Source organism: Vanellus vanellus (assembly GCF_965231255.1).
Source record: "Vanellus vanellus genome assembly, chromosome: 2".
In the NCBI taxonomy this organism is placed as follows: domain Eukaryota; kingdom Metazoa; phylum Chordata; class Aves; order Charadriiformes; family Charadriidae; genus Vanellus; species Vanellus vanellus.
In genome coordinates, this window is record NC_138906.1 from 93,685,484 (window position 1) to 93,712,167 (window position 26,684).

The 26,684-nt window shown below is 36.7% G+C and overlaps 1 protein-coding gene across 1 annotated transcript in view; it reads right to left on the bottom strand.

The window, feature by feature from the left end:
• Window positions 1–3,295: 3,295 nt before the first annotated feature.
• ZPBP (zona pellucida binding protein) overlaps window positions 3,296–26,684 on the bottom strand; it is a gene marked incomplete at both ends in the record, with an annotated part of 34,602 nt that continues 11,213 nt past the window's right edge. The window contains 5 exons of the mRNA XM_082499203.1: window positions 3,296–3,387; window positions 9,587–9,764; window positions 11,368–11,444; window positions 13,851–14,069; window positions 15,973–16,116. Coding sequence (XP_082355329.1) covers window positions 3,296–3,387; window positions 9,587–9,764; window positions 11,368–11,444; window positions 13,851–14,069; window positions 15,973–16,116 — 710 coding nt within the window. The remainder of the gene's footprint in view (window positions 3,388–9,586; window positions 9,765–11,367; window positions 11,445–13,850; window positions 14,070–15,972; window positions 16,117–26,684) is intronic.

A 26,684-nucleotide genomic window follows, 5' to 3' on the forward strand; every position in this document is an offset into this window, starting at 1 on the left:
CAAACTGAAAATGTAAATTTTCAGTCTTTTGAAATGTCACATTAAACAACTGCCATTGCAGAGAAAAAATAAACACAGCCTAGTATGTCTTTCCAATTGTTTGTATATATTATGTGCCTCATTCATTTTATGTGCTTTTAAAACAAATACAGGAAAACTCCAAAGTTGTATGTCAATTACCAGTTACACAGAAGTCAAAAGGTTTTTTTTTGTTTACCTCTTGAGGCTATGTGGAAATACTGATATGGAATATTGATCAATCAGTAATAGGAACACACTAACATAATCAGCAGCACAAAAGCTGATGTTTAAAAACAATCACCTCTCAACTTACTGGAAGTATTTGTTAAATTGGTCCTGTTAGGTTTATTTGGGGCTATTAGCTAATAGCAATGCTATTTCTGCAACACTTAACAGTTTTCTGCTTTTAAAAAGATCATTACTTTTAAGAAATAAACAGCATAAATCAAGCTGTTGATGAAAAGAATAGGCAGACTATAGTGATGGAATAGCAAGTTGGTCTGGTTGAATATGTATAATCTATCCATTGTAAATACTGAGTTTGATACTTATATTTTTCGGTAATCTTGTCAATTTAGTGGAACTCTAGAAGTTATCCTGCTATATATTTCTTTTGCAAAAAGGGAAAAATGTCACCTATGACAACAAGCAGCCCAGTTCCAGCAGGATATAGAGCACTGCTGCAGATTTTGAACAAACTGCAGGACCATCGGCAAAACTGGAGTGTGCCAAGTGTTTCTGTGTGCACAGGTTTTACCTCGTGGTGAAGAGGTGAATTTATGAAAAATGGTGAAAATAGGAATGCAAATATCAGTTCATACACAATGTATGTAGCATGATGAAATGAAAGCAAGTTTAATGTGTAATTATTTTGGGAACTGGATGAAGAAAGAAAACTTTTTCCATGGTTTTATACACAAATAAATTCATTTCTTCTGGCTCCAACCATACAAGAGAGTAAACTGCAAATATTTTAGCAACGAGAGATGTACATTTGTATATATACAACATGTATGCATTGACAAATGAGAAAGAATGCTTTTCTTGGTGATGCTAGCATAAAACAAGTAATTTAGAAGCCCAGGATAATACTATTAACTGAGATCAGGATTTCTTCTACAGAATGCACCTATAGTAAAGCGTTTCACTGCAGTCAGTGAATGAGAGACAACATTCACAAATACTTGTGTAAAGAAAACCTTTATAACCACTTACTTTACTTTGTCCAGTAAGTCTTGAAGAGTGTGCAAACTTTGTGAATTAAAGTGAGTTTCACCTATCAAGAGGACCAAAAAAACGTCGTCTCTATACTCTGCTAAAATCCGTAAATTTCTGCATGGAGAAGAAAGTCAGTATTCCAGTGTGTATAATACCCCAGTGAAAACTGCGTCAGCTTTATTATTCTCCCTCAAAGTATAGATACAATTCTATAAATGCCTTTAATTGATGGTCTGTCAACCAGACCTTTCTGATGTGCAACAGAAAAGTGTATATATATATATATATACACACATATATATATATATATAAATGTCAAAATGCTGCTTAATCTATATTGCTATTGCCTTAAAAAGCTGCATTCATGTGCTTATATTACCTGGTATAGTGGTTTTTTAACAGAAACAAACTATATTTTTGCAAAGACAGTACTGCATACTATGCTGTCTCTTTAGCCATTAATAACTCAAAATAATGCTAACTAATTTAGTGCTGTTGTGAGTGGGAAATTATGGAGATAACATCTGGACGTGCAGTGCTTCAGCCTAATGTAACAACCCTTCCCATTTGTGGTCTGTTCATTTCTAATTACCACTTGAAAATAAGGAATAGGTAGCCTTTAGTCATTCTATGGATTACAGTTAAATAGGCTGTAATTTCCTAACTGCTAAACCTTACTTAACATGCTCTTTCCTACCTATTTATTTTCAAAGGGCATTTGATAAAAATAGCTATTTTATATATTCTGCTAGTTATACTGTTTATAGTAACTGTAAGTTACTATAGCAAGTAATTTATAGTAACTGTTTATTGAGCAATAAACAGTGTCACTGCAGAAACCTAATAATGCTTGTTTTTCATTTTTTTTCAAATATATTTGGAGCTTCAGACTCTGGCACATAAGCAGTGTATTAATCGGATGCTTATAGTATAGTATCTTTAGATATGTATCATATTTAAAAATTACTTCTTAGGAATTAGCACAGTATTCTTTTTATTCTTTTTTTTTCAGTATACAGTTCCTAAAGACATATATATTTAAACCTGCAGCCCATATCTGTACTTGAAAAAACAAACACCTGCAAACCCCATTTTCCAGATACAACAACAAGCTAAAAATGGCCTTCACATCCATCTCATTATTATACATGAGCTAGATTGGAAAAAGAACTAAGTGGAAAAAGAATATAAACTGTGTAATATTTATTAAAAACTTCACAATTTTCATGGGGTATGCTCTGCAGATACAAAACAAATAGGATTTTAAACAGGATTCTGATACGGAATACAAACTTCAATAAGGCTGTTAATGAATGACAATGACAAGGAATGCATTCAGCCAACCACTTAGTAATTCTTGCCAGTCTTACAAAAATTAAGATGAGTGTCGTAAAAAGTACTATGGTATTTTATGTCACTGTTTGTTTTCTTCAGGTAAGAGCAAAAGAGCATTATGCTCAACGTAGTTTCTTTAAGGGTGATAAAGATGACTGACCCAAGTGGAATTTTACATTCTTCCGGAAGACGTTACAGACCAGTCAGTAATGATACTGTAATTCACCTTGAAAGAAACTTTTTAGGATGTTTTTGCATTTGAGGCTACATTGCAACATACATGACCGCTCACTGCTGGACGTACACAGTGAGTTGTTCACTGTAATCCTCTTAGCCAACAACTGAATGGACAGGTAGATGAAAACTACGACATAGACAGACTCATTACACCAGTCCATGTCGAGAGGAGCTGAGGTCTATGAGCAAAGGACTAAGTATGCAAAATACTTTACTTTTTTTTATTTTCTTCTTGTGATTTAAATAGTTAATTGTCTCTACAGCTATTAATGTAGCATATATTATAAAGACCTTAAAAATGAAGTAGTCCTAAGTGGTATGACCTAAAACATTTTACCAATATGCTGATGAATCATTATTTCTTAAAAACAAGTGTATTCTATTGATGTAACCAAAACAAGCCATAAACATTTTAAAAATATTTATTAATATTACCACATTAAAATACATAAGAGCTATTGTAAGAGCACAAATCGCTCAGCCATTAGCACTTTGTCGCTCCATATATCAAACTGCTGTTGCACTGAAGACAGTGAATTCCGTTACTAGGGTTGTATGATCCTGGGCTGCATACAACTATCGACACAAAAACCAAGGAAAAATGTGGAATTTAAGTGATATTAATAAAAAAATAAAACAAAAATTTTAAATGTTTAGAATGCATCTTTATCTATTTGAAAAAAGATGAGATTTTTTACAGCATTCTGCTAGTTGATGATGACAAAAATTGTTTATATTTTATACATCATCTCTTTATTACACCATATTTTTCTCTTCATCACTTTTCACTCCATCTACTTGCAGGGGCTATGTCCATCAATTACATTTTAATATGGCCTATATCCACTAATGTTTTAAATAAACTGCTATAGCTGGTTGTATAAGCAATACAAGACAAACTAAAGCTGAAATCTAAGCTTGGATAATTATTAAGAAGTAGTACAAAAATAATACATCAAACCAGAAATCAGTGTAAGATGCAGAACAAGTGTTCTGAATGAAAGACTTTTTTCTTGTTAGATCACGTTATGCCATTTGATGGTCTGTACAGTCATCTGCAGAATGACTTCATCACAAAAGACTAACTCAGCATTATGCTCTTGGCAGAAAAAAAAACAGATTTTGAGCTATTTGGTAATGACTATCTGGAATTATACTTCAATTTGGCAATGGTACCCTTTCTTTAGGACAGATCTTTAATTAACAGCATTAGTATTCAGTATGCAAAGGTAATTAAGACCTTCTTTCCTTTTGCAGAGTCGGTGCTTACTGGTTATTCAGTTTTGCCTGGCTTAATAATGGCTTTTTAGTCACTACTGCGCAAACCTTCAGCAGGATTTTCAGTATTTGGTTTGGTTTGTCTTCGTTTGTTGAGGCTGGCAGGATTCACGTGATCCCCAGTGGCTGTTACGAGCTTGCCTAGCTTTTTTTTGCCACTGCTATTGACTGAAGAGGGGTTTAGACGTCTTATGAAATGTAAGAGAGAAGGAGTCCTCTGCAACTGACATCAAAACCTTGCCTTTTTTGTACATTAGTATAGGCAGACCAAGATGGCTTTATGGGGAAAAAAATGCTTTACAAATACATGTAACTAAAGGCCATTTCCAACCTTTCTGTCTGGAAAATCAATCATCTTGTGTACCAGAGGAATAATTCTACTCTTTTTGTTGAAGATTATGGGCACATTTAGAGTAAATCCTTCAGAATTTTCAGTTTATTTAATTGGAGCAAGGTAGACTTCTGTTAAAATGGGATAAAAAGTTTATTTTTCAGAAGTGCCATCTGCTATCTAGCAGAAAGCATGAAAAGGAGAAAGGAATCTGAAGCAGGGACCTGTAGCTTATTTAGCCAGTGGCTGGAAAGTTTCTTTAACCAGTAAACTTAACTTGTTTCAATCTTTCCACTAACGGAAAATTCCTATCGGTATACCTTTGGTTTGAAAGTATAAAGATCCTAGCAAAATATTCTGTTTTAACAGCATATTTTACATACTTGACATACATACACACCTCAGAAACTGAAATGCGCACATCTTAATTTGTTCTTTTATCCTATAAGCTAATTAGTATTTTGCACTCTTCTGATTTTTAGGACTATTTCAATATTCTCTTGAGTAATGTATTTACTTTTGAACTTTCAAGTTACTATGTTTCAGTAATATAAATAATCACCATACTGTGAGAAAGAACTGAAGAAAACCAAATTAGAACTGACTATTCATTATCATCTAGTCTACTAAAAATACCACATAAATCAAGCTCTGCAGACTAATAATACAGGACAAAAAATACTTCATAAAGCTAGTACAGGGTCTCCAGAGAAGCCCTAAGAAACATACGATGTTTTGTACTGTATTAATCTCACAGCTGCATCTGATAAAAAAGAAAAAAACTAAACAAAAAAATAGATTTATAAAAGCAGAAAAGTTATATTTAGACATTTTCACGATGTGAAAGTTACCCAGTTTCCTATTTTAAGTAAAACATAATCATACCTCATGTTACCAAAATATTGAATTAACTTATCCTGGAATAACATAAACCAGGGCTTTAAAAGCAGAAAAATATTAAAATTAAGATAAAATAATATGAAATGATTTCTAAGATGTTTGTGCTTGTCAATTCTGTTTATTCAAGACTGCTTTGCAGAGGAATGAGCAGTAACTCCATGTCTTTAAGTCATTGTCCCTACAAAATCACTCAGTAAAGGGTTCTGCCTGAGGTTTATCTGGTACCTGATTAACAAAATTTTTATATGTTTTACCACCGATGTTTTCTGCCAAAAAGATTTCTCTAAAGATAGATACATCACACAGTGACTAATCAGGTTAACACCTTTAATTAACTAATTCAGAAAGAGTCTTAGACTAGAAAATGGGAGTAGAAGGTGAGGCAACATCTCTGTATTTAATACCATTTTAATATCAAATCAGAGGGGGGGAATAAGGATATAGTATGATATAAAAGAACACGAGACGGAAGCATGGGGAAGAAAATGAAAGCAAGTTCTAATACAGGAGATTTAGATTGGTAGATGATGTGGCAAGTGAAAGGGTTATGCTGAGTGCACAAATTGTGTGATGGCAGTGTGAAATAAATGATGCATTGTTTACAGAGCACTGCACAACAGCATGGAGGAACCACAACTACTAGAACACGACATGAAACTAGATATTCTAAACATAATAGAGGAAAGAGAACAGGTGTAACTGAACATCCAGCTATTTTGCTACGAGAAGTAAAAATAGAGTAGGTTTGTTTATGAATCCTGCAGAGGAGATGCATAGGTTTTTTATTTCTCCACGTTCTTGGGCCTACTCCATAAACTTTCCAATTCTGTCATATCAACACATGGAGAGTAGAAACAGTCGCACTATTCAAAGTTTAATGCACTTAAATTAGAAAGTCTGAGTAACATCAGTTTCCATGTTCCAAAATAGAACTGGCCCATGAAAGGGTAACACAGATGATAATCTTAGGTTTGCAATGAATCTGTGGTGATACCCTATCACTGGTGCTAACCCATGACTGGTGAGAAATGTATTACAGGTTTTTCAGAAAAGGAAAATAGAATCCAAGATACCACAGAACAGCTGTTCAGACTTCTATACGATATAAAGATTTCATGAATGAACACTGAAACACATGCAAGTAAGTGGGAAGTAATACAATTTGATGTTGTTTTACAATGAAGATAAACACGTAATTAATTTGAACGCATCTGATGTGGCAGCACATGCAAATATAATAAACTACAGAAGACTACAATCAGAATGAAATTTAAAAAAGAGTACTGAATGATGCTTAAAAGGGAAATAAGAGTTGGAGAGGAATTGCTAAAGGGATTACTCTTAGCAAACTTTCGTAAATATTTCCAGTAAGATTATTGAAGTCCCAATGAACTATGCTGACGACAAAACTGGGAGACGCTTTCAATAAGGACAAGATTTAAATAGGCAGGAAGAAAATAAGAGAATGAGAAAGGCCTGTATATCTGTTTGATTGAAAAAGACTCTAAGCACAATCAGTCACAGTGAAAGGGGGAAGTGTAGTACTGTTACATCATATGAGACAGGTTCTTGGGACAAAAATAAAAGCACTAATGATGTAAAAGACACTGGTAAGAGCTCATCAGAAATGCCATGTTAAATTCTAGTCACCCCTGTGCAAGAAAATTAAACTTAAAATAGGGCATGTCACATACTAGTGTGCTGAATGTAAACTCTTAGAAAAGCGAATAGGAAGTACTTGACTTGTTCTGATTATAAAGTAGGAAACAAAAAAAAATCCCCTTAAGCTGAAGGGCATTCTCCTCATCAGGGCAAATGAGTATGAACTTTGCATGAATTAATTCAGATTGAAAGCTTCTAACTATGAAACATGAGTAGCTAAAGAGACCAAAACTCCTAAATAGTTCTAAAATGGACCTTAAAACAGTTTTAACTGGCTTACAGGACCTCGTTCCTGCAACTACAAGGGAAACTACTGGATAACCCAAGAAGTTGAACTCTGCTGTACTTCCATGGAAATGTGTTTATCAAAATGTTTAAGTAAGTGCATGTTTCGGAAAAAGCTCCCCTACTAACAAAGATACAGGGAAAATATTTTTCTATTTAAGTAACAGATCTAGGCATTCTAGCAAATCACAACTAATTCTCCCATGTTAGCATGGTCTCCTGAGAACTACTGCATGAAGTTTGAGGCATTGAAAGCAAATTTAGAGAACCTATAGTGGACAGTAATCAGGCTGAACAGGAGGTCTATCAAACATGACCAAAAAGACTGAACCTGAGGTGGTTTAGTTCAATGGAGACAGTATCAGAAAAAGAAAATAGTCAGAGCCTTCTAGGACATACAAAAGCTATTGCAAAGATAAAGTTAACCAAATCGTTTCCAGGTTTACTGTGACAGAGCAAGAAGTAACAAGTATAAACTACATCAAAGAAAATCACATAAGTATTTTAGGAAAAAAGCTTTGCAATGGTGATTATATAGAGTACTGAGTTATGTTTCCTTGGGAGTCTATGTAGTCTACATTCTGAGGTTTTAAAGATTATGCAGGATACATCTGTCCGGAATAACTGAAGCTCATATCTTGCCTTCAGGTAGAATGATAAACAGACGACCCTTTCAGTTTTACTGCCTATGATATGGTGTTTTGGATTCTGGGGAAGGAAATTACTAATTTTTCCAAGAGGTCAACTAGGGAAAAGTGTGTATGTTTGAGCATGCCGACGGAATGACATCTTCAACTATGGGAATTAGTGAGCAGTCAAGTCTCAGTGCTGACTGTTTCAGATTCTTGGGTACCTCAGATGTGAAAGCTTGCCCCTGTACCTGCCAAAGAGGTGTCTGCTATTATCCCAGCTGAACAGGGATCAGCCTCTTGCATTGACACTGGTGTAGTGCTATGTAGTGTTTCTGTCTACTGCAGGAGGTAAAGCAGCACAGCAGCTAAGAAAGCAGTGTTATTTTTTACCACATAAGTTAAACAGCCATCAGAGCTAAGATGAAAGTTGTGTTTTGAAGAAAAAAGGATACAAACTAATTTAGAATGCAGTAAGATATTCTGGGGGAATGCCCAAAACAAAACTGCAGTCTGTACAAAACAAATCATCCTAAAGAAGACCCGCTTTTTGAAACTTGATTTTCATGTACCTTTCCTTGAAATCATGTGCAACAATATTCTGCATTACAATAAATGTAATAAATTTGATAATTATATATATCCTTTGCAGGTATTTGTCACTTTTTGCTGAAAGACATGGAACAAAAAATATAAATTCCTTCTGATGAAGACAACAAATTTGAAAAAACGATCACATATGGAAACATTTCACATGTCCTGCAATTTTGGAGTTGTCTCTATTTTCTTCCGTATTCTTATTATTTCTTTTCAAAATGTAATCCATTCTGTAAACTGTCGTTCAATATGTAATCCAGTATTTCTTTCACCATTTCTACGTCTGTAGAGAATTATCTCTGTCAAAAGCTTTACTACAGATTTATTCTCTGTGTGTCTGTCTTCCAATGTTCCCTTGAGACTTCAGGCTCAGTATTTGGGAATCATGGGAATAACCTTTTCTTGGGCAAAATGCAATTTGGTAAAGCCAGTCTTTAAAAAAACTGATCCACTTCTTAGCATCTAAGGAGGGTAATATCACTTATTTTAATATGAGAATTGACAAAAATAAAACTACCAGAATTCAGTTCCCCCCTTTCCTTATTCTTCCAAATGGATCACAAATATTTACAAATTTAACTTTACTGTGCAAAGCTATACAGAGTGATTATCTATTATTCTTACTGTGCTCAGATCTGAAATGTAGCATTTAAGTTTTTAATTAGATGAAAGCATTGCATTATTATGTCCGCTTTTATAAATTTAAGATCAAAAATAATTGTCTTTTTTGTCTCACCATAAAACAGCACTTGAAACATACTTTGTCAGATTACAGATTTTCTATGCTAATTCCAAAAAACCCTAACTGCTATGTACAGGTCTGAACTTAATCTGATTGATCTTAATTTAAATCAGTCCATAGAACTTGTGGGTCTGGCTTCAAATCTAAATCAACAAGGTCTAACTAAAGTTCTACCCAAGTACTAACCTGATGTAGTGCTGGTGACCTTGACAGACTTGGCAGGATCACAGCCCAAAACAGTATGGCATAACAATTTTATAAAGATAAATAGCAAAGTACTGAGTTAAATCAGAGCAAGAAACATTGTAACAGCATTTAATACTTTGTACAATAAATGAATTTTTCACTTACCACAACACTCTGGACAGTCTGGATGTAGTAGAGCATTGATTCCATACCCTGGATAGCAGCGATCAACCAATACCATTTGCAGAGTACCTTCAATGTAGTATATTTCAGGCAATGGTTCAGAACTTTTCCTGCTAACTTCCACTTGTTGCTTAAAAAATCTCTCTATAAGGTGTTTTGCCTAAATTGAAACAAGTATTTTTTCAGATTCGTTGATGGAAAGTGTGAGTTCGGACTGTGATTTAAAGGCTGTACCACTGAATCTTTTGATTGTAGCTGAATGGAAACAGGAGGACAATCTGATATTCTTGGGTATGTTGGTTTTAATTTAGATAAACCTTGATCAATTACTGTCTTGGAAAGTGTTAAGGATTTTACAAATGCAACTTTAAAAGTTAATCCATGGCAATTTTGCCTGCATTAGACAACTGTAGCCCAACATCAATAGACTTGCAGCTTTCCCATCTATATAGGTACCATTATTTAGGTCCACTTACATTTCAGACATATTTTCCATCTTTATTAGCTATTTCTGTTCAGTAAGAAAAAAACGCCAAAGGTGTCCTGAAGCCAAGTTAAATAAGGGGATTATTATTATTATATCAGTCAAATATAATCACAGAAGACTAATTCCCTTACTCAAAAAGATTTGCACAAATACAATCCTAGATAGGAATAATGTTCCTTTCAATCAGTGCAGAGCCAGCAGTACAATCAGAAATACTAGGATATAAGGGATCCCATCTACTCCATCTCCCTATCTCCCTAGCTAAAAGCAATGTTTATTTTTAAAAATCCTTTAGTTTTATTACTCTGGACTTTTGGACTGTTTTTTATGAAGTGTCTTCCACTGGAATTTTAAAGATTTTAATTCATAGTAGTTAAAATTTAAAATGTGACTTTTAACTGGCTAAAATATATAAAATATGTAACTAAAACCAGACCCATTAGCAATCTGACAAGGCCTAACAGTAAAAAGTATCAATGCTTCATAACCAGACAGTGCTTCATTTGTATACAGAGATTATTATATATAAAGCTAAAAAGAAAAAAAAAAACGAAACCTTTAATAGGCTTGCAAGGTTCAGTACACACACAACTCAGCAAAAACACGTTTATTCATGGTCTCTTGTCTATATGAAAAAGATGAACTTTGATCATGAGCTTTCCCCACAAATTTAGGGATTTTTTTCAGTGGCCAGGGTGGAAACTGCTAAATGAGGATGACATTATTTTAGACTCCCTCACCGCTCTGCTGGAATCCCAAAGCATGATTTGCATACCTGCTATTGCTTAGTATACCTCCTGTATTTCCCTTCCTCTTTTATCTTTTACCCTTTAAGAACCTCTGAATTAACAGTTAACCTAGTAAGCAAGACTCTGGCTCCTAGTTCTCTACTGTAAAAGCCAAACACCTGCAAGCAGCTAAAATTCTGCCAGATCAATAAAATCACTTTGAAGTCATGGAAAGGCACTACCATTGCAGAACAGCATGTCTGATATTTATAAGATAGCACATGTTCAAAGTTTTCCAACTGTCTTTCCACTTTTCATATTCTTAATATACTGTCTTTAATGTAGACTGATAGTGTGATCTGCCTTATCCATAATGGCAATAGAATATTAGCAATTTTAACTGATACCAATTTATAGCCACTAAAACTTTTATATTGATTTATTAATTTACTAAACAAAGTATGTTTCATGTTTTATGTTATTATACTTTATTGTGAGAGTAGCTTCTTCATATGTTAGTTGCCCTTTTATTCCTCCATCTACTGTACCTTGTTTAGTCTATGAGATGCATCACAAGCACTTTCCTGACATAGTATGTTGTGTTTTTCTCTGTTTGAGGCAGTAACTGTAACAGAACACAATCTGTTTATAGAACAAAGTCAATGAAATCAACATTTATTTTTTGATTTACTGGTTTAAGATTCTAGCCAGTTCTGATGCAAGTCTTCAGGATTTTTTACCATATTTCAGATGTCTAACTTGCAATGTTTTAAAGAAATCACAGAGCTTGTCTTCTTACAGACATTACACATCTATGTCTAATTTTCAATATACATAAATAGTTCATGGGAACTGTCATTTATTTGTAAATTCTAATGGCAAGGAAATGTATAATTCTGTACTCTTCCCAGATTTCTAAATATCTGAATCCTTTCAGAAGAAGTAAGTTACTGCCTCTCTAGTTACCTGCCTGCCATTGTGGATTTACCAAGACTCCAGTTATAAAAGTCATCCAGGAACCCTAACAGTTCAAGCTTCTGACTATTTCTGCAATGGACTCAAGTTTTCTCTCAACAACAATCAATCAGGACAATATCTAGTGCTTTTAAAGACCTTTCCTGTTCCCCACCCTGAACAAACACATCAGTTCCTGAGCCTCACCCACTCAAACCTTTACATTCTCATAGGAATGCCTGTGACACATGTAACCAAATGAAGACTTCAAGTACAGACTGAAGAAAAGGTGTAGTTGTATTTTAGTAATCCATTTGCATGGGTCCGCATTACTTGTAAACTGACTAGTACTGACATGTTATGGTGAAAGCCTGGGAAATAGTTAACTAAGCCGCTGGACTGCTCTCCAAAACTGACATTAGACTGAGCTGCCATATTAAGAATAAAATAATCTATTAACATGCGAATTTAATTCCTTCTATTATCAGCTTTACCTATCTCTGTCATGGGAGTAATTCTGAAACACCAAATGCTACTTAGAAATCAAACAGTAATTTCTAAGACCTCAAGAAGTCATGTAGTTTACCAATAGAACAATAAGAATGTGTAGTTTACCACTGGGTTGTATCCAAGTTTACATCTACCTAAATCTCTAACTGGATAATTTCTCCTCATAATGCTCAGATATTCGATAAAGCCTGCACATCGGCTAAATCTCATTTATGTAGTTTCAATAACCTTAGAATTAACCTTAACTAAGTACACTGTCAGTAATGAGACTCTTCAGATACATCACTGCTGTCCACTGATGTAACAAACACAATTTTCAAAGAAACAAAACTGACTAATAGTTCCATTGTTTTTATAAGAAATTATATTTAATTTTGAAGAAAATTAAAATTGGAAAGTGGAAAATGAAACAAAATTGGTATACTTTGTTCAGAAAGGTGTCTTTTCAAATTGCATGTCTTGATACATAATGACTGATCTAATACAATATTTGAAAACAATGGCCTTTTTAGAGCTGAAATAATTAGAAACATTAAGTTCAAGAAAATATTGCAGTTGTTCTTCTGTACATTTATCTCAACAATTACGAATGGCACCTCTTCGGGTTTTAGATACCTCTTTTAATAACAGGAAGTACGTCAAGTGAACTGAACATATACTGGAACTGTTTTACAAGTTCCTTCAGACCTCACTCACAGCCTAAAGAAAAGAGTTGAGACTTTCATTTCATACAGTCTCAGTGTTCAGAAAGAATCTTCTGAGAACAAGTCCCAAGAAAAAATTATCTCCTTTGGGACATGACACTGAGATTTCTGACTTCCACAGTTAATGCCTTTAGTGAAAAGCTGGTAATGGAAACATTTTGTGAAAACAAATTCATGTTAAAGTGAAAATGTATTTTTAATAACTAAACTTATCAAAGGAGGATAAGTAACTAAGACACTAAGCGAGCGGCTGTGTGGTTCTAGCTGCCAGCTGAAGTTAAACCATGACGCCAGGTCTCCTTTAGGCTCCTTTTGCTTTGAAGAAATGGAAAATTATGAAATCTCCCTCATTTATTGATGCCACTTAAAGAAGGAAACGGGCTGAGGTTCATCTCATTTAACTTTAGTTCTTGAAAATTAGACATCCAGCCTTCCTTTGTCATTTGGAAGCTCTTTATAAAGACCAAGGCACATCCATGGAGTGATTTATACACCTGCTGTAGGTGGCTAGATGAAGGTAATCTGGGAAATTACAGAATCCACTGTAACACTTTCCTTCCTATGTTAGTGTGCAAGAAGGGACATGGCAATGTTTTATGATGCAAAATTAAAAAAAAATGGATCTATCCACAGCTATAAAATGTTCTAAAGCTCTTCTGAAATAATGTAAAATACACACTTTTGAGTACATCAACTATCTTTTTGCTATTGACGTGAATGTCACATGCAATACTTTAAACCATTTTTACAATCAAGAAACTTTATTATCAAACCCTTACAATACTTTCTGCATATAAGCAGTAAATACATTTCATTAACTATAAAAATTCTAACCATTCTTTAAAAGCAAGGCCGATTTTTACCTGAAAATGTAAAGAAGATTTCATTCTGGAGACCTCCTCTCTGCATTTTTACATGATGGCATTCTGCCTTAATTAATGTAACCTCACAAGAAAGTTCAGCAACAAGTTTGTTTAGTATCTGAAGCAATATTTTCTCAAAATAACTATTTTTAGAACTGTTGCAGGGGGCTGCATGATACCGAGCTGTGAACTCATAGTAATTTTTAGGATCAGAATAAGCTGCAGGGAAAAATGTGGAAGATGATGAGGAACATATATGAAGTAAAAAGAAGAAAAGTAATTTGTGTATTTGAAAATAAAATTGCTAATTTAAATCCTTAATTTATAAACAAAACCTATTGTGCACCCCAGAGAATTTTTAATGATGAAATAGCATATGCTGGGACAGTTGGAAACACTTAAGAGATTTTTACAAGTTAACGTTCTTATTTATATCCATAGGTAAGTCTTACTCTTTATTATTGTAATTTTTTAATTTTTTAAACCAACAGGAGGTTACAGTAAAAGAATCAGGAATATGAATGCTAAGGTTAAGAAGCATACAAAATACCCTTTAGTATGTGGCACAATATTTCATCACACACATTATAGCCAGTTATAGTAGTATGTTACATATTTTTTAGTCAACTGTCACAAAAGTATTTTAAAGGGCTTAAAATCTGAATCCTCTTCCCCAGAGATCAATAGAAGATGCAGCTAATAAGATGAACAGGAATTCCTTCTCTGTGAGCAGAAGTAACTGAAAAAGCTTCCATAAAGGTATTTCATTTACTTTTAGGCTGGATCATCTATTTCACCTTTACTGCAAAGCTAAATTCATATCTGGGCATCTTTTACAAATAAGTCTGTGTACCATAAGATGTGTTTTCTAGTTATTACCATAAAATGTGTGTTTCTAGTTATTTCACGATAACCACCCCTACTTACCCAAAGCTGAAGATCAACAGGTCACAATGTGAAACAGAAAATAGGAGTAAAAGAATGAAGAACGGGGGTCATGGTGTCGGTATAATCACAGAAATGAGAAGGGGGCAGTGGGGAAGAAACAACAAAGGAACAGAAACCAAACAAGCTGAAAGAAGAAGCAGAACATCCAAAATACGGTACCCAATTAAGACGGCTCATTATATCCTCTACCTGGCTTTTGACTCCCCCATTTCCTTTCCCTTGGTGATGCATATTCCAGATTCTTTTGTATATATTTATGAAACTTGAATTTTGTATGCTAACATTCAGATTGGATCCTTATTGAAGGATATAAGTCTGCATTACTGAAAAGTGTAATCTTTTCCATCAAAACCGTTTCAAAGAAAATTCTTCCTTTCCAGTTCTATCAAGCAAGCTAGTTGCTAAAAGTCATGGTTATTCTGTATGAAGGCTACTGTGGCAAAGTAAAATTAATTTACATCAGAAGTTAATTTAGGTTACTGTGCTCTACCATGTTTCTAAATGAGCACTGATATGCATTTTAAATTCAAGATCAGACATAGTTCCTGCTGAAGGTAATAGGAGCTCTTGCCTACATCTTCAACAAGAATAAAATATCCTTTAAAGAACAAAAGGAGAGCTAGTAATGAATAAATGACATTGCCTTTTCAATATTTCACTTTATCAAAAACTTTTTACCTGCTGACAGAAGGAAATGTAATCAGAACAGGAAAGAATAAGCTACAAATATTACATCATTAAATGATACGTACTTAAAAAACACAATCAGGTAATAATAAAAGCATTAATGTGTGAAATAAATCCATACGGCTGTGCTAAAAATTAATCTCATAAAGACTAATTCAGTTTAAAATTATACTGTTTGAATGTTATTAAAGATTACTGCCTCTTCAATTTGTTACATTTCATTATGTTTTATGTTTCTTTTTTAAAAAGAACTGTATTCATAAGTTTCTCAGTCAGCCACTCAGTTTCATTTAAGGCTCTGTAAATGACATTAAATGAACTGCCTGGTAGCAACTAATATTAAAAACAATTTCCCAGAGAAACAGAATGTCTTTATCTCTGCAAATTAAATTCTAAATAAGCTTATTTATTTAAAAATAGTAACACATATTTTAAAAAATAAAACTTTTCCAAGACAACAACACACTTACCTGGATTGATAACTTACCATAAATAAGATATTTTATGAAGAGGTTTTTATCAGGTTGCATTGCTGTTAGCTTATAAAAAATGGAACAAGTGTAAGCTCCACTCAGGTTGAAGTTTCTCAATATCAGAGTTCCCATTGGTGATATTTCCACACTGCTACTTTCTAGTAAACACAATAATGAAATAAATCTAGTTGCCATCATGAGAAAATGCAGAAACTAAGGGTCCCACTGGTTATTTACAGTTAAGCTGTGCACAAAATAATAATATGGATTCAGCTGAAGCCGCAGCACTAAGAAACTGAAGCTGATTAGGTGTCACTCAGTTCAGCATTACACAAATATGCCTTATTGATACTGTATTTTTAAGAATTGGTTGACAAAGCAGTCCTAGAAAACTGTATTTAATTGATCTCAGACATCTAGAAGGTCTAGAAGGTTCATGGAATGTACTGGGGATAACTTCATGATGCAGCTGGTGAGGGAGACGACTAGGAAAGGTGCTGTGCTGGACCTGCTGTTCATAAACATGGAAGGGCTTGTGGGGGATGTGATGGTAAGAGGCTGTCTTGGGAACAATAACCATGAAATGATAGAGTTTTCAATTCTGGGAGAAGCAAGAAGGGGGTCAGCAGAACTGCTACCTTGAACTTCTGGAGGGCAGACTTTGGGCTTTTCAGGAGCCTGGTTGACAAAGTCCCTTGGGAGGCAGTCCTCCAGGGCAAAGGAGTCCAGGAAGCCTGGATGTTTTTCAAGAAGGAAGTCTTAAAGGCACAGGAGCAGGCTGTCCTCACGTGCCAAAAGACAAGCCATCAGGGAAAAAGACCGACCTGGCTGAACAGGGAGCTAGGCTTGCAACTTAGGGAGAAAAAGAGGATTTATGGCCTTTAGAAGGAAGGGCAGGCCACTCATGAGGACTACAAAGAGGTAGCAAAGCTATGTAAGGAAAAAATCAGGAGGGCCAAAGCCCAGCTAGAACTAAACCTGGCTTCTGTTGTCAAGGACAATAGAAAAAGTTTCTATAAATATATTAGCAATAAAAAGAGGACTAAGGATAATCTCTGTCCTCTAGTAGACAGGGCCCGTAACATAGTGACCAAGGATGAGAAAAAGGCTGAGGTACTTAATGCTGTCTTTGCCCCAGTCTTCAGCAGTAGGACTGGTTGTTCCCTGAGTATCCAGACCCCTGAGCTAGAAAAAAGGGATGGGGAGCAGAATGAAGCCCCTTTAATCCAAGGGGAAATGGTGAGGGACCTGCTTCAGCACCTGGAGGTACACAAAATCTACAGGACCGAATGGGATTCACCTGAGGGTACTGAGGGAGCTGGCAGAGGTGCTCACCAGGCCACTTTGCATCATTTATGAGCAGTCCTGGCTAAACGGGGAGGTCCCAGCTGACTGGCAGCTGGCAAATGTGACACCCATCCACAAGAAGGGCTGGAAGGAGGATCCAGGGAACTATAAGCTGGTCAGTCTGACCTCGGTGCCTAGGAAGGTCATGGAACAGATCATCCTCAGTGCCGTTACACGGCACATCCAGGGGAACAGGGTGATCAGGCCCAGTCAGCATGAGTTTGTGAAAGGCAGGTCATGCCTGACAAACCCGATCTCCTTCTATGATCAGGTGACCCGTTCGTTTAGTGGATGAGGGAAAAGCTGTGGATGTTATCTACCTGGATTTTAGCAAAGCTTTTGACATCGTTTCCCACAGCATTCTCCTGGAGAAACTTGGCTGCTCATGGCCTGGACAGGTGTACTCTTCACTGGGTAAAAAACTGGCTGGATGGCCACGCCCAGAGAGTGGTGGTGAATGGAGTTAAATCCAGTTGGTGTCCGGTCACAAGTGGTGTCCCCCAGGGCTTGGTGCTGGGGACAGTTCTCTTTAATATCTTTATCAATGATCTGGATGAGAGGATCGAATGCACCCTCAGTAAGTTTGCAGATGACACTAAGCTACAGCGGACGTGTTGATCTGCTTGGGGGTAGGATGGCTCCGCAGAGGGATCTGGACAGGCTGGACCGATGGGCCGAGGCCAATGGTATGAGGTTCAACAAGGCCAAGTGCTGGGTCCTGCACTTGGGTCACAACAACCCCATGCAGTGCTACAGGATTGGGGCAGAGTGGCTCGAAAGCTGCCCAGCAGAAAAGGACTTGGGAGTGTTGGTGGACAGCCAGCTGAATATGAGCCAGCAGTGTGCCCAGGTGGGCAAGAAGGCCAATGGCATCCTGGCCTGTATCAGGAATAGTGTGGTGAGCAGGACTGGGGAAGTGATCGTCCCCCTGTACTCAGCACTAGTGAGGCCCCACCTCAGGTACTGCGTTCAGCTTTGGGCCCCTCACTACAAGTTAGAGTGTGTCCAGAGAAGGGCTACAAAGCTGGTGAGGGGTCTGGAGGACATCTCTTATGAGGAACGACTGAGGTAACTGGGGTTGTTTAGCCTGGAGAAGCGGAGGCTGAGGGGAGATCTTATCACTCTCTACAACTACCTGAAAAGAGGTTGTAGAGAGGCAGGGGCTGACCTCTTCTCCCTGGTGACAAGTGATAGGACAAAAGGAAATGGCTTCAAGTTATGTTAGACAAGGTTTAGGTTAGATATTAGGAAAAAATTTTTCACTGAAAGGGTTATTAAACATTGGAATAGGCTGCCCAGGGAGGTGGTGGATTTGCCATCCCTGAAGGTGTTTAAAAAAAGGGTAGATGTGGTACCTGGGGACATGGTTTAGAAGTGGTTTTGTCAGGGCAGGTTAACGGTTTGACTTGATGATCTTAAAGGTCCCTTCCAACCTCAGCAATTCTATGATTCTATGCTCTATTGTTCTCTCCAATAACCACTTCCAAGAACCAAAAACTCCCAGAACAAAAAGGATAAAGTGGGCAAATAATCTCTTTTTATACTTCTATATAGTCAAACTGACTACTAACCTTTCAGTCTTCAGGAACTGCTTAATGAATTAGCTGCTGGTTGTGTTTAACACACAGTAAACGTCAAAGTAGGCAAGACAGGAAGTTTAAGTTAAGCAATTACTGTATAACAGACCTTCCAAAGAAATGATCTGTATATGCCAAAATGAGAATCATGTAAGTTTAATATCATAAAATAATCCTTCTGTATGGAAAGATATGCATTGTTACAGTGGCCAAAGTCTTAACACAACTCCGTAGTTCATGGCAGAGAGGAAGTAGGATCCTACTTCAAAGGACAAATCATGAGCATGGCTCTTTAACCAGGTTTTTAAAGAGAAAGGGAAGCACTGTTTAAGGTCAGATTTGGGCACTGATAATGAGCCATACAATTGCCCCATGCAGCCCACATGTGGGTTACATGATGACAGTTGATGAGTCTTTTCCTGACTTGACAAGTCCTCGGGCAATAACAACATAGATATGGGTTTCTCAAATAGTAGTATGCAGCCCATCCTGCTGGCAACTGTCAAAGAAAACATTGTGAACCACTAGATCAGAGTCAATTATAATAGACTTCAAGGTAAAATACTCACTCTGATAAAATATTTTGAGAATGGATTTTTTTTTCCATTTTCAGAGACCAAAAAAAAAACCTTTTTAACATCCTAAATAATTTAGACCTATTATGTAGATGATGGAAGCTTAGGCAATTAGCATGGTGTGAAAGCAGCGTATTTTTAGACTGAAAAAAATCAATGCTAAGGACATGAGTTCTATACTACACATCTTAGGGCTTTTACTTCAGACCAGTCCTAATCTGGTTTTACATATTGAGCACACACTATTTCTCAAAGCAAACCTTTCCAATTAGCTTCATCCAAAATGAATCCAGTTTGTGCCCTCAAAGACCAGACCATGATCCAAACAAAATGTGCTAAGTGGGTACAATCACTCAATTCACTTCAAAGCCACACTCCTATTCAAATTAACATGTAACTGTATGTGCACACTGATTTTCCTGGTATGTGCTTTTAAGAAAGATATTGGGAAAAAAATAGCCCGATTGAAGTGAAGATTTACATACTTGGCAGGAGGGTGTAGGAGAACTTTGTTCCTCAAGAAACCATTTAAGCTTTTAATTAATTTTGTCATACCTATCACCGTGTTAAAAAAAAAAGAAATAAATCAAGTGCTGGTAAAAAGGAGTGCTATTAAAAAGACTAAAAGTGCAAATTCTTTGACAAGAATGGTTTGGGATTCCGTATCAGCCTAAACTCTCACATTAATGGCACACTGTCTTTCATTTCTTGGATGATGAAGAGATTTTTAATCTGATAATGAACTACTCAGGATGCTAAGTCTATAAACTGGGATGTCATTTGGTACTGTATGCTGAAATAGCTATCAGATTAATATTGTCAGAAAAACAGCATAGATCTAAGAACTTTAGTTCTGACTTTTGGCATATGCAACTGCCCTCCGTGGGCCAAAAGCAACAACACTGTTATTTGCCTAGATAGCTGGAGCACCTTTAAGATATATCACAGACAGCTTCACTATATTTATAAAATGCATTACTGAACTGCAAAGATGACAAGAAGTCTGCAAAAGGCAAAGCTTGGAAATCCAGTGAAGAGATTTGGTCAAAAATATATTTTGAAAGTACATCAGCAGAAATGGAACAGTAAAGTGTTCTTCTGATGGACTAACTCACTGACTTTATTATAGAATTTTATCCTACCTTGAACAAGGAATGCTTCATATACCAGAAAATATCAGAATTTTTACATAGTAAACATTAGTTATTTTAATGGTATGTCTGTGTGAAAAGAATCTCCCTCTGGATTGTGAAATCAAAGAGCCCGTTATGTTGTTGGTTTGGGCTTTTTTCCCCCTAGTGTCATAAAAGGAACCACCCTTAAAATGCCTTGCTCCATGGGATTATCTGGAAGTATACTGCTTACTCAAATGAGTTTGAGTTCAAAAAACAGGATTTAAAAGTGATTAAGCTATCCACCCTTTTCTTAAATCTAATATTTATTCCATGCTTTTCCTCTGCAGCAAGTCCAGTAAGACAGGTGAGCAGGATTTCACATCACATGTTGTGATGTGAATTCCATGATATGACTTAATATACCTCTATTACACAGGAGCCATTTCACAGGCATGATGGACAAAATGCAATGTGGCCAAGCTCAGAGGTTCCCTGGAGTCAGTGAAAACTGGCATGATTTAAAACAGAACAGAAGTTCTTCTTTAATTCATGCTAAGAGAGGAAGCTATACCATTTTCCAGGATCCTCAGGAATTTGAAGGATGCAAAACAGATTCCTGTAAGAATTATGTTACAGAAGCTAAATCCCTTAAGTTTCCATACCCTTGTATAATTATATTTAGAATCATGGAATCATAGCATCATAGAATGGTTAGTTTGGAAGGGACTTTAAAGATCATTGAGTTCCAATACCCCTACCATGGGCAGGGATACCTTCCACTAGATCAGGTTGCTCAAAGCCCCATCCAGCCTGGCCTTGAACACCTCAGGGATGGGGCCTCCACAATTCTCTGGGCAACCTTTTCCAGTGTCTCACCACCCTCAGAGTAAAGAATTTCTTCTTAATATCTAATCTAAATCTACGCTCTTTCAGTTAGAAACCATTACCCCTCGTCCTATCGCTACACTCCCTGATAAAGAGTCCCTCTCCATCTTTCCTGCAGGCCCCCTTTAGGTACTGAAAGGCTGTTATAAGGTCTCCCCAAAGCCTTCTCTTCTCCAGGCTGAACAACCCCAACTCTCTCAGCCTGTCCTCATAGGAGAGACGCTCCAGCCCTTTGAACATCTTCACAGCCTTCCTCTGGACCTTCTCTAACAGGTCCACATCCTTCTTATGTTGGGGGCTCCACAGCTGGATGCAGTACTCCAGGTGGGGTCTCATCACAGTGGAGGAGAGGGGCAGAATCACCTTCCTTGACCTGCTGGCCACACTTCTTTTGATGCAGCCCAGGATGCAGCTGGCTTTCTGGGCTGCAAGTGCACATTGCCAGCTCACGTTGAGCTTCTCATCTACTAATACCCCCAAGTCCTTCTCCTCGGGGCTGCTCTCAATCCATTCTCCACCCAGCCTGTATTTGTGCTTGGGATTGCCCTCACCCACGTGCAGGACCTTGCACTTGGCCTTGTTGAACTTCATGAGGTTTGCAGAGGTCTCCCTCTCAAGCTTGTCCAGGTCCCTCTGGATGGCATCCCTTTCCTCCAGCATGTCAACTGCACCACACAGCTTGGTGTCATCAGCAAACTTGCTGAGGGTGCACTCAATCCCACTGTTCATGTCGCCAACAAAGATGTTAAACAGCACTGGTCCCAATACCATGGGAAACTAAGTGTTCTTATATTTTAGTTTCTCTGTTACTAAACTTAAAACAGACTGATTCTCCTTCTATTTCTTTCAGTGCAACAAAAAATAAAGTTACTCCCCACCCTCCCACCCCCTCTCTTATTCAGACCAGTTTTACAGTGGAGCAACTTCTGTATTTTGAAATTATATATTTAGAACAAAAGTAAATGACAGCAGAATCAAGCAAATGGGCTCTTCAGAAACAGATTTTTCAGAGATTTAGAAACAGCTATCAATCCAGATCATAAATTCTAATCTTCAGATTAAACTGCTGAGCATGTTCAAATTTAAATATGCAATGTCTAAAGATGTCCAAATAGGTAAATTCTGTGATGAATTATACATGTACAGAATCAAAAGCTAACACAGTATATAATAAACTTGATTTCACCTGAAAAGCTTCTTAGGAATGAAACATAATCTGTTTTGTAGTCCAGACAGGACTCTGACAGTCTCTCAGGAAACACGTATAAGTCATATATCAGTTACAAGGACAGCATGTGTATAGAGATATACACATCTGCTAAAAGGAGCTTCATATTTCTTCTGATTCTCTTTCCTTCTCTCTCCACAGAAGAACTGTTTGATATACCAATAGCTGGTTTTAGAACATCTGGGGTTTAGCTTGTAGTTGAGAGGCTGGGTATGTAATTTGTTAGTTGATTTGTTTTACAAAACTACAGTACACACTTTTTTCAGTCCTATGAAAGGATAGTCACAATCTTCCGACACAAATAGTCCTTCTATGTATATATTAGGTGACAGTGTGTATGAAAAGCAGTAACTTTCCTGTAAAACCAAATTCCTAGGTTTATTTTTACCAAACTAGAACAGGACTATTCCCATGTTTGCATTTGGAAATAAAGATGAAAATGCTTTCTCTTTTCTGTTCTATTTAGCTGCTCAGAATACCATCAAAAATGCTATTTTATGCAGTAAAACTTTAAGATCTAGAATATAAGAAGAAATTATTTTAAAGTTTTTTCCTCCACCTAAAGTATATTTCTCAACCAGCCCAACAGCTGTTTAAAAACTTCAAAGTACAATTTCCAGATCTTAATACAAAAGAATCACTATGCTAAGTGAAGAAAAATTACTTGCTAATTTTAAAGTTGTAATGATTTTATATTACATTGTGTGCAGTATTTAATTTTTTATTACTCTTTCAACTGCACATAAGTGGACTGGAACTATGTGTGAACAAAGCTGCTTGCTCAAAAAACAGAACTTTTTCTTAAAGGATACAGAAAGAAAAGTATTTACTTCTCTTCGTGAGGTTTTACTGTAGTCATGATATAGCCAGACAGACTTTTGGGGCACAAAACACCCTATTAAGGTGCATGTTAAGGGCTGCTGTGCCTGAAAGAGAATCGGTTTTTAACTATGACAGATAGTGCAATGAAAGATAGGCTCTCTTTCTACAGATTTTATGGTTAAATAATTGCATTTCTTTTGAAGCGTTGCAAGAGCAGTATTTTGTTAGTCTTTCCTAAAACTCAATTCACAATTCTACATTTCCACTGAAAGGATTCTTTTCTTTCCTACAACCACACTGAAGAAGTATGAAATAATGTAACAAGCAAGGTTTATGAATCCTAATTTCCCACTGTTATGGAGATTCACTATGATAGATATTAGAAGACTAAATAGTCACACCAAAACCAGCTAATTTTTACCACTTAGGATTACACCCATTCTAAAAGGAGGCCAAGTGATCAAATTCTTTTACAAATCAAACATTTCATGAGCTAGAAACTTTAAATAGCTTTTTGTCTGTTTATGCTTTATTTTCTCTGAGTCAGGAAAAAAAAAAAAAAGAATGTCACAACAGCCCTAGGAGACAAAGAAGTATATTTACCCAAAATTGTGGTGGCTGAAGCTGAAGTCCTCCGATTACCACTTTTTAAAAATAACTTTTCTAAAATCTCATCTTTATAGAAAGTTATGTCAGGACAACACAAGTTTTCTTCTCTCACTGAAATGTTTTTTGCCCACCTGCTGCTGATTCTAGTACACCTGAAGTTGCCGCAGAGCAAAGAACCTCTGCCACCATAACTTTTTTGCTAGTGAACCAAGGTTGACATAGCAACTTTGGATACTACTGAAGCAATCTGCTTGAAGAGATTTAAATCTGCCAAGTGGAAGATCTCTGAGGTCTCCATGGTTTTCTGTTCTACACTGTTAACACGGTAGTTTGAGTAAACAGAAACCAGAGTAGTGAAACAGGCAATTTTTCTTAATTGTGAATCAGGAGGTTGTCTTCTGTCTGATCAGATTAAGCTCAGTACTTAACTACATGACAATATACTTTATACTGTGTCTGTCATGCATCACAGACTGGGCATCAAAATACATCAGTAACAATGCAGGACACTCAGCTAACCAGAATATATCCATCCCAAGGGAGATTAGCAGTTTCACATAAAAAGACATAGCCCACAGGCTTAAGTATAAGCAAAATCACCTATACCACTTTGAAGCAAAGAATGCTAAAAATTCTTTCTGAGATCAAAGACTGTTATCAGAGTCAGTGCAAAAACACGGTGCAGTGTTAGATATCGTATAAATGTGAAATGCTCTACTATGAAGGTTAGCATGTAGAGGATTAAGAATGAAGAATCACTACGGTGTAAACTGTATTTCAAATTGCATAACAGGAAAATATAAGAGCAAGGACAGAGTTCTGGTAGACACTAGTACAGACCAAGAGGAAAGTAAATAGGTTTTGGAAAGACTGCCATTGTCAAAGGATAAGCTAAATTGTTCATAAGTTAAATTGTAAACTAAACTAAAAGATTAAACAGGTTTATAAATTCATCACAATGCTTATTGTTGTTTTTAAAAAATAAATTGCACTGAAGAGTAAATGAGACATATGCGTAAGGAAACAAACAAACAAAAAAAAAACAGAACTCAGGTTCCTGGCTCAGACTTGGAAAGATACTGCTGATGAGCCAGTCATGATCTCTAAGCAATGCCTATCGTGTGAGAAAAATAACATACATACAAGTAGCCCAACATACTCCACACAGACAGGCAGTTGTTTGAGGTTTTCATGCCATACTAGCAGATTAGTACAATGATTTCATTAGAGGCATCTTTCTGAAAATGAATGTTTACATTCTCCATGAGCAGATTAACCAGAAGTTGAAATTGGCAAAGGATGTGAAGGGCCAACAGAAATACATGAAATAAAGTAAGAGTGATAAAAATGCTGCCCCAAGGCTGAATGAGGATGAATTACTTAGTGACAAATGACACGGAAAACACTAAGGTACACAACACTGCAAGGGCTGCTTTCCAGCTCTGCCCCAGTCTCTACCAAAGTTTAGAGGAGATGCTACAGGGAGAGAGAAGTGTGGTGTTAGGGACTGACTTAAGTGAGCTAGACATGTACAAGTTTATAGACCAGAATGAGATATATCTGAGGATTCTGAGGGAGCTAAGTAATTAATAATTCTTGTCTGTTTTGATGGTCATGAGGTCCCCAATGACCAGAAAGACCAAAAAAATACATCCATTATAAAAATAGGCAAGGAAGAAAACCCATGGAATCACAGGTCAGCCATCCTCACCCCAGGCCCTGCAAAGATGATAGAACTGCTGGAAGTCATTTCCAGATGCATGAATGACAAGACAGTCATTGAGAACAGGCAGCATCAATTTGCCATTGGTAAATCACAGCTGACCAGCCTGAGTGTCTTCTGGAATTAAATGACTGCCTCTGAGGATGAGGGGAAAGCAGTAGATGTCATATACACTGAAAGCCTTTAGCCAGGATTTCAGTATGGTCCTCCATCACATCCTTGTAGCCCAACTACGGACATATGAACTACAAATGGAATGTAGGATGGATGAAAAACTCTGCATCATCATTTTGAAGACTGGTCTACCTAGCAGCCAGTTATGAAGGGCTTTTGTCAGGGCTGATAAAAGCACCAGACCTGCTTAACATCTTTACCAGTGTCCTGCACCCCAAGACTGAAGGCTTTCTTGTCCAGTATGCAAAAGACATCAAATTGGTGGGGTGGCTGATACACTACAGGACATTGCTGCCATTCAGTGAGACCTTGCACAAGCAGAGACGGTCTGCCAGAAACCTCATGAAGTTCAACAGTGATAAATGCAAAATCCTGCACCTGAGAGAGTAAGAGCAGCAATGTACGCAGATGGGGACCAGATGACTTGGGAGCATCCCTGAAAAAAAGTACCTGGGAGTCCTGGTGAATTTAAAACTGAACACAAATCAGAAACACACTTTTGCAGCAGTGAAGGCTAACTGCATACTGGCCTGCATTAGCAACAATATATCCAGCAGGTCAAGAGAAGTGATCATTTTCTCCCTATTCACCACTCATTTGGGCACTCTGGAACACTGTGTCCGGTTCTGACACCTCAGTACAAGACAGATCCTAGCAAACTGGAGCAAGTC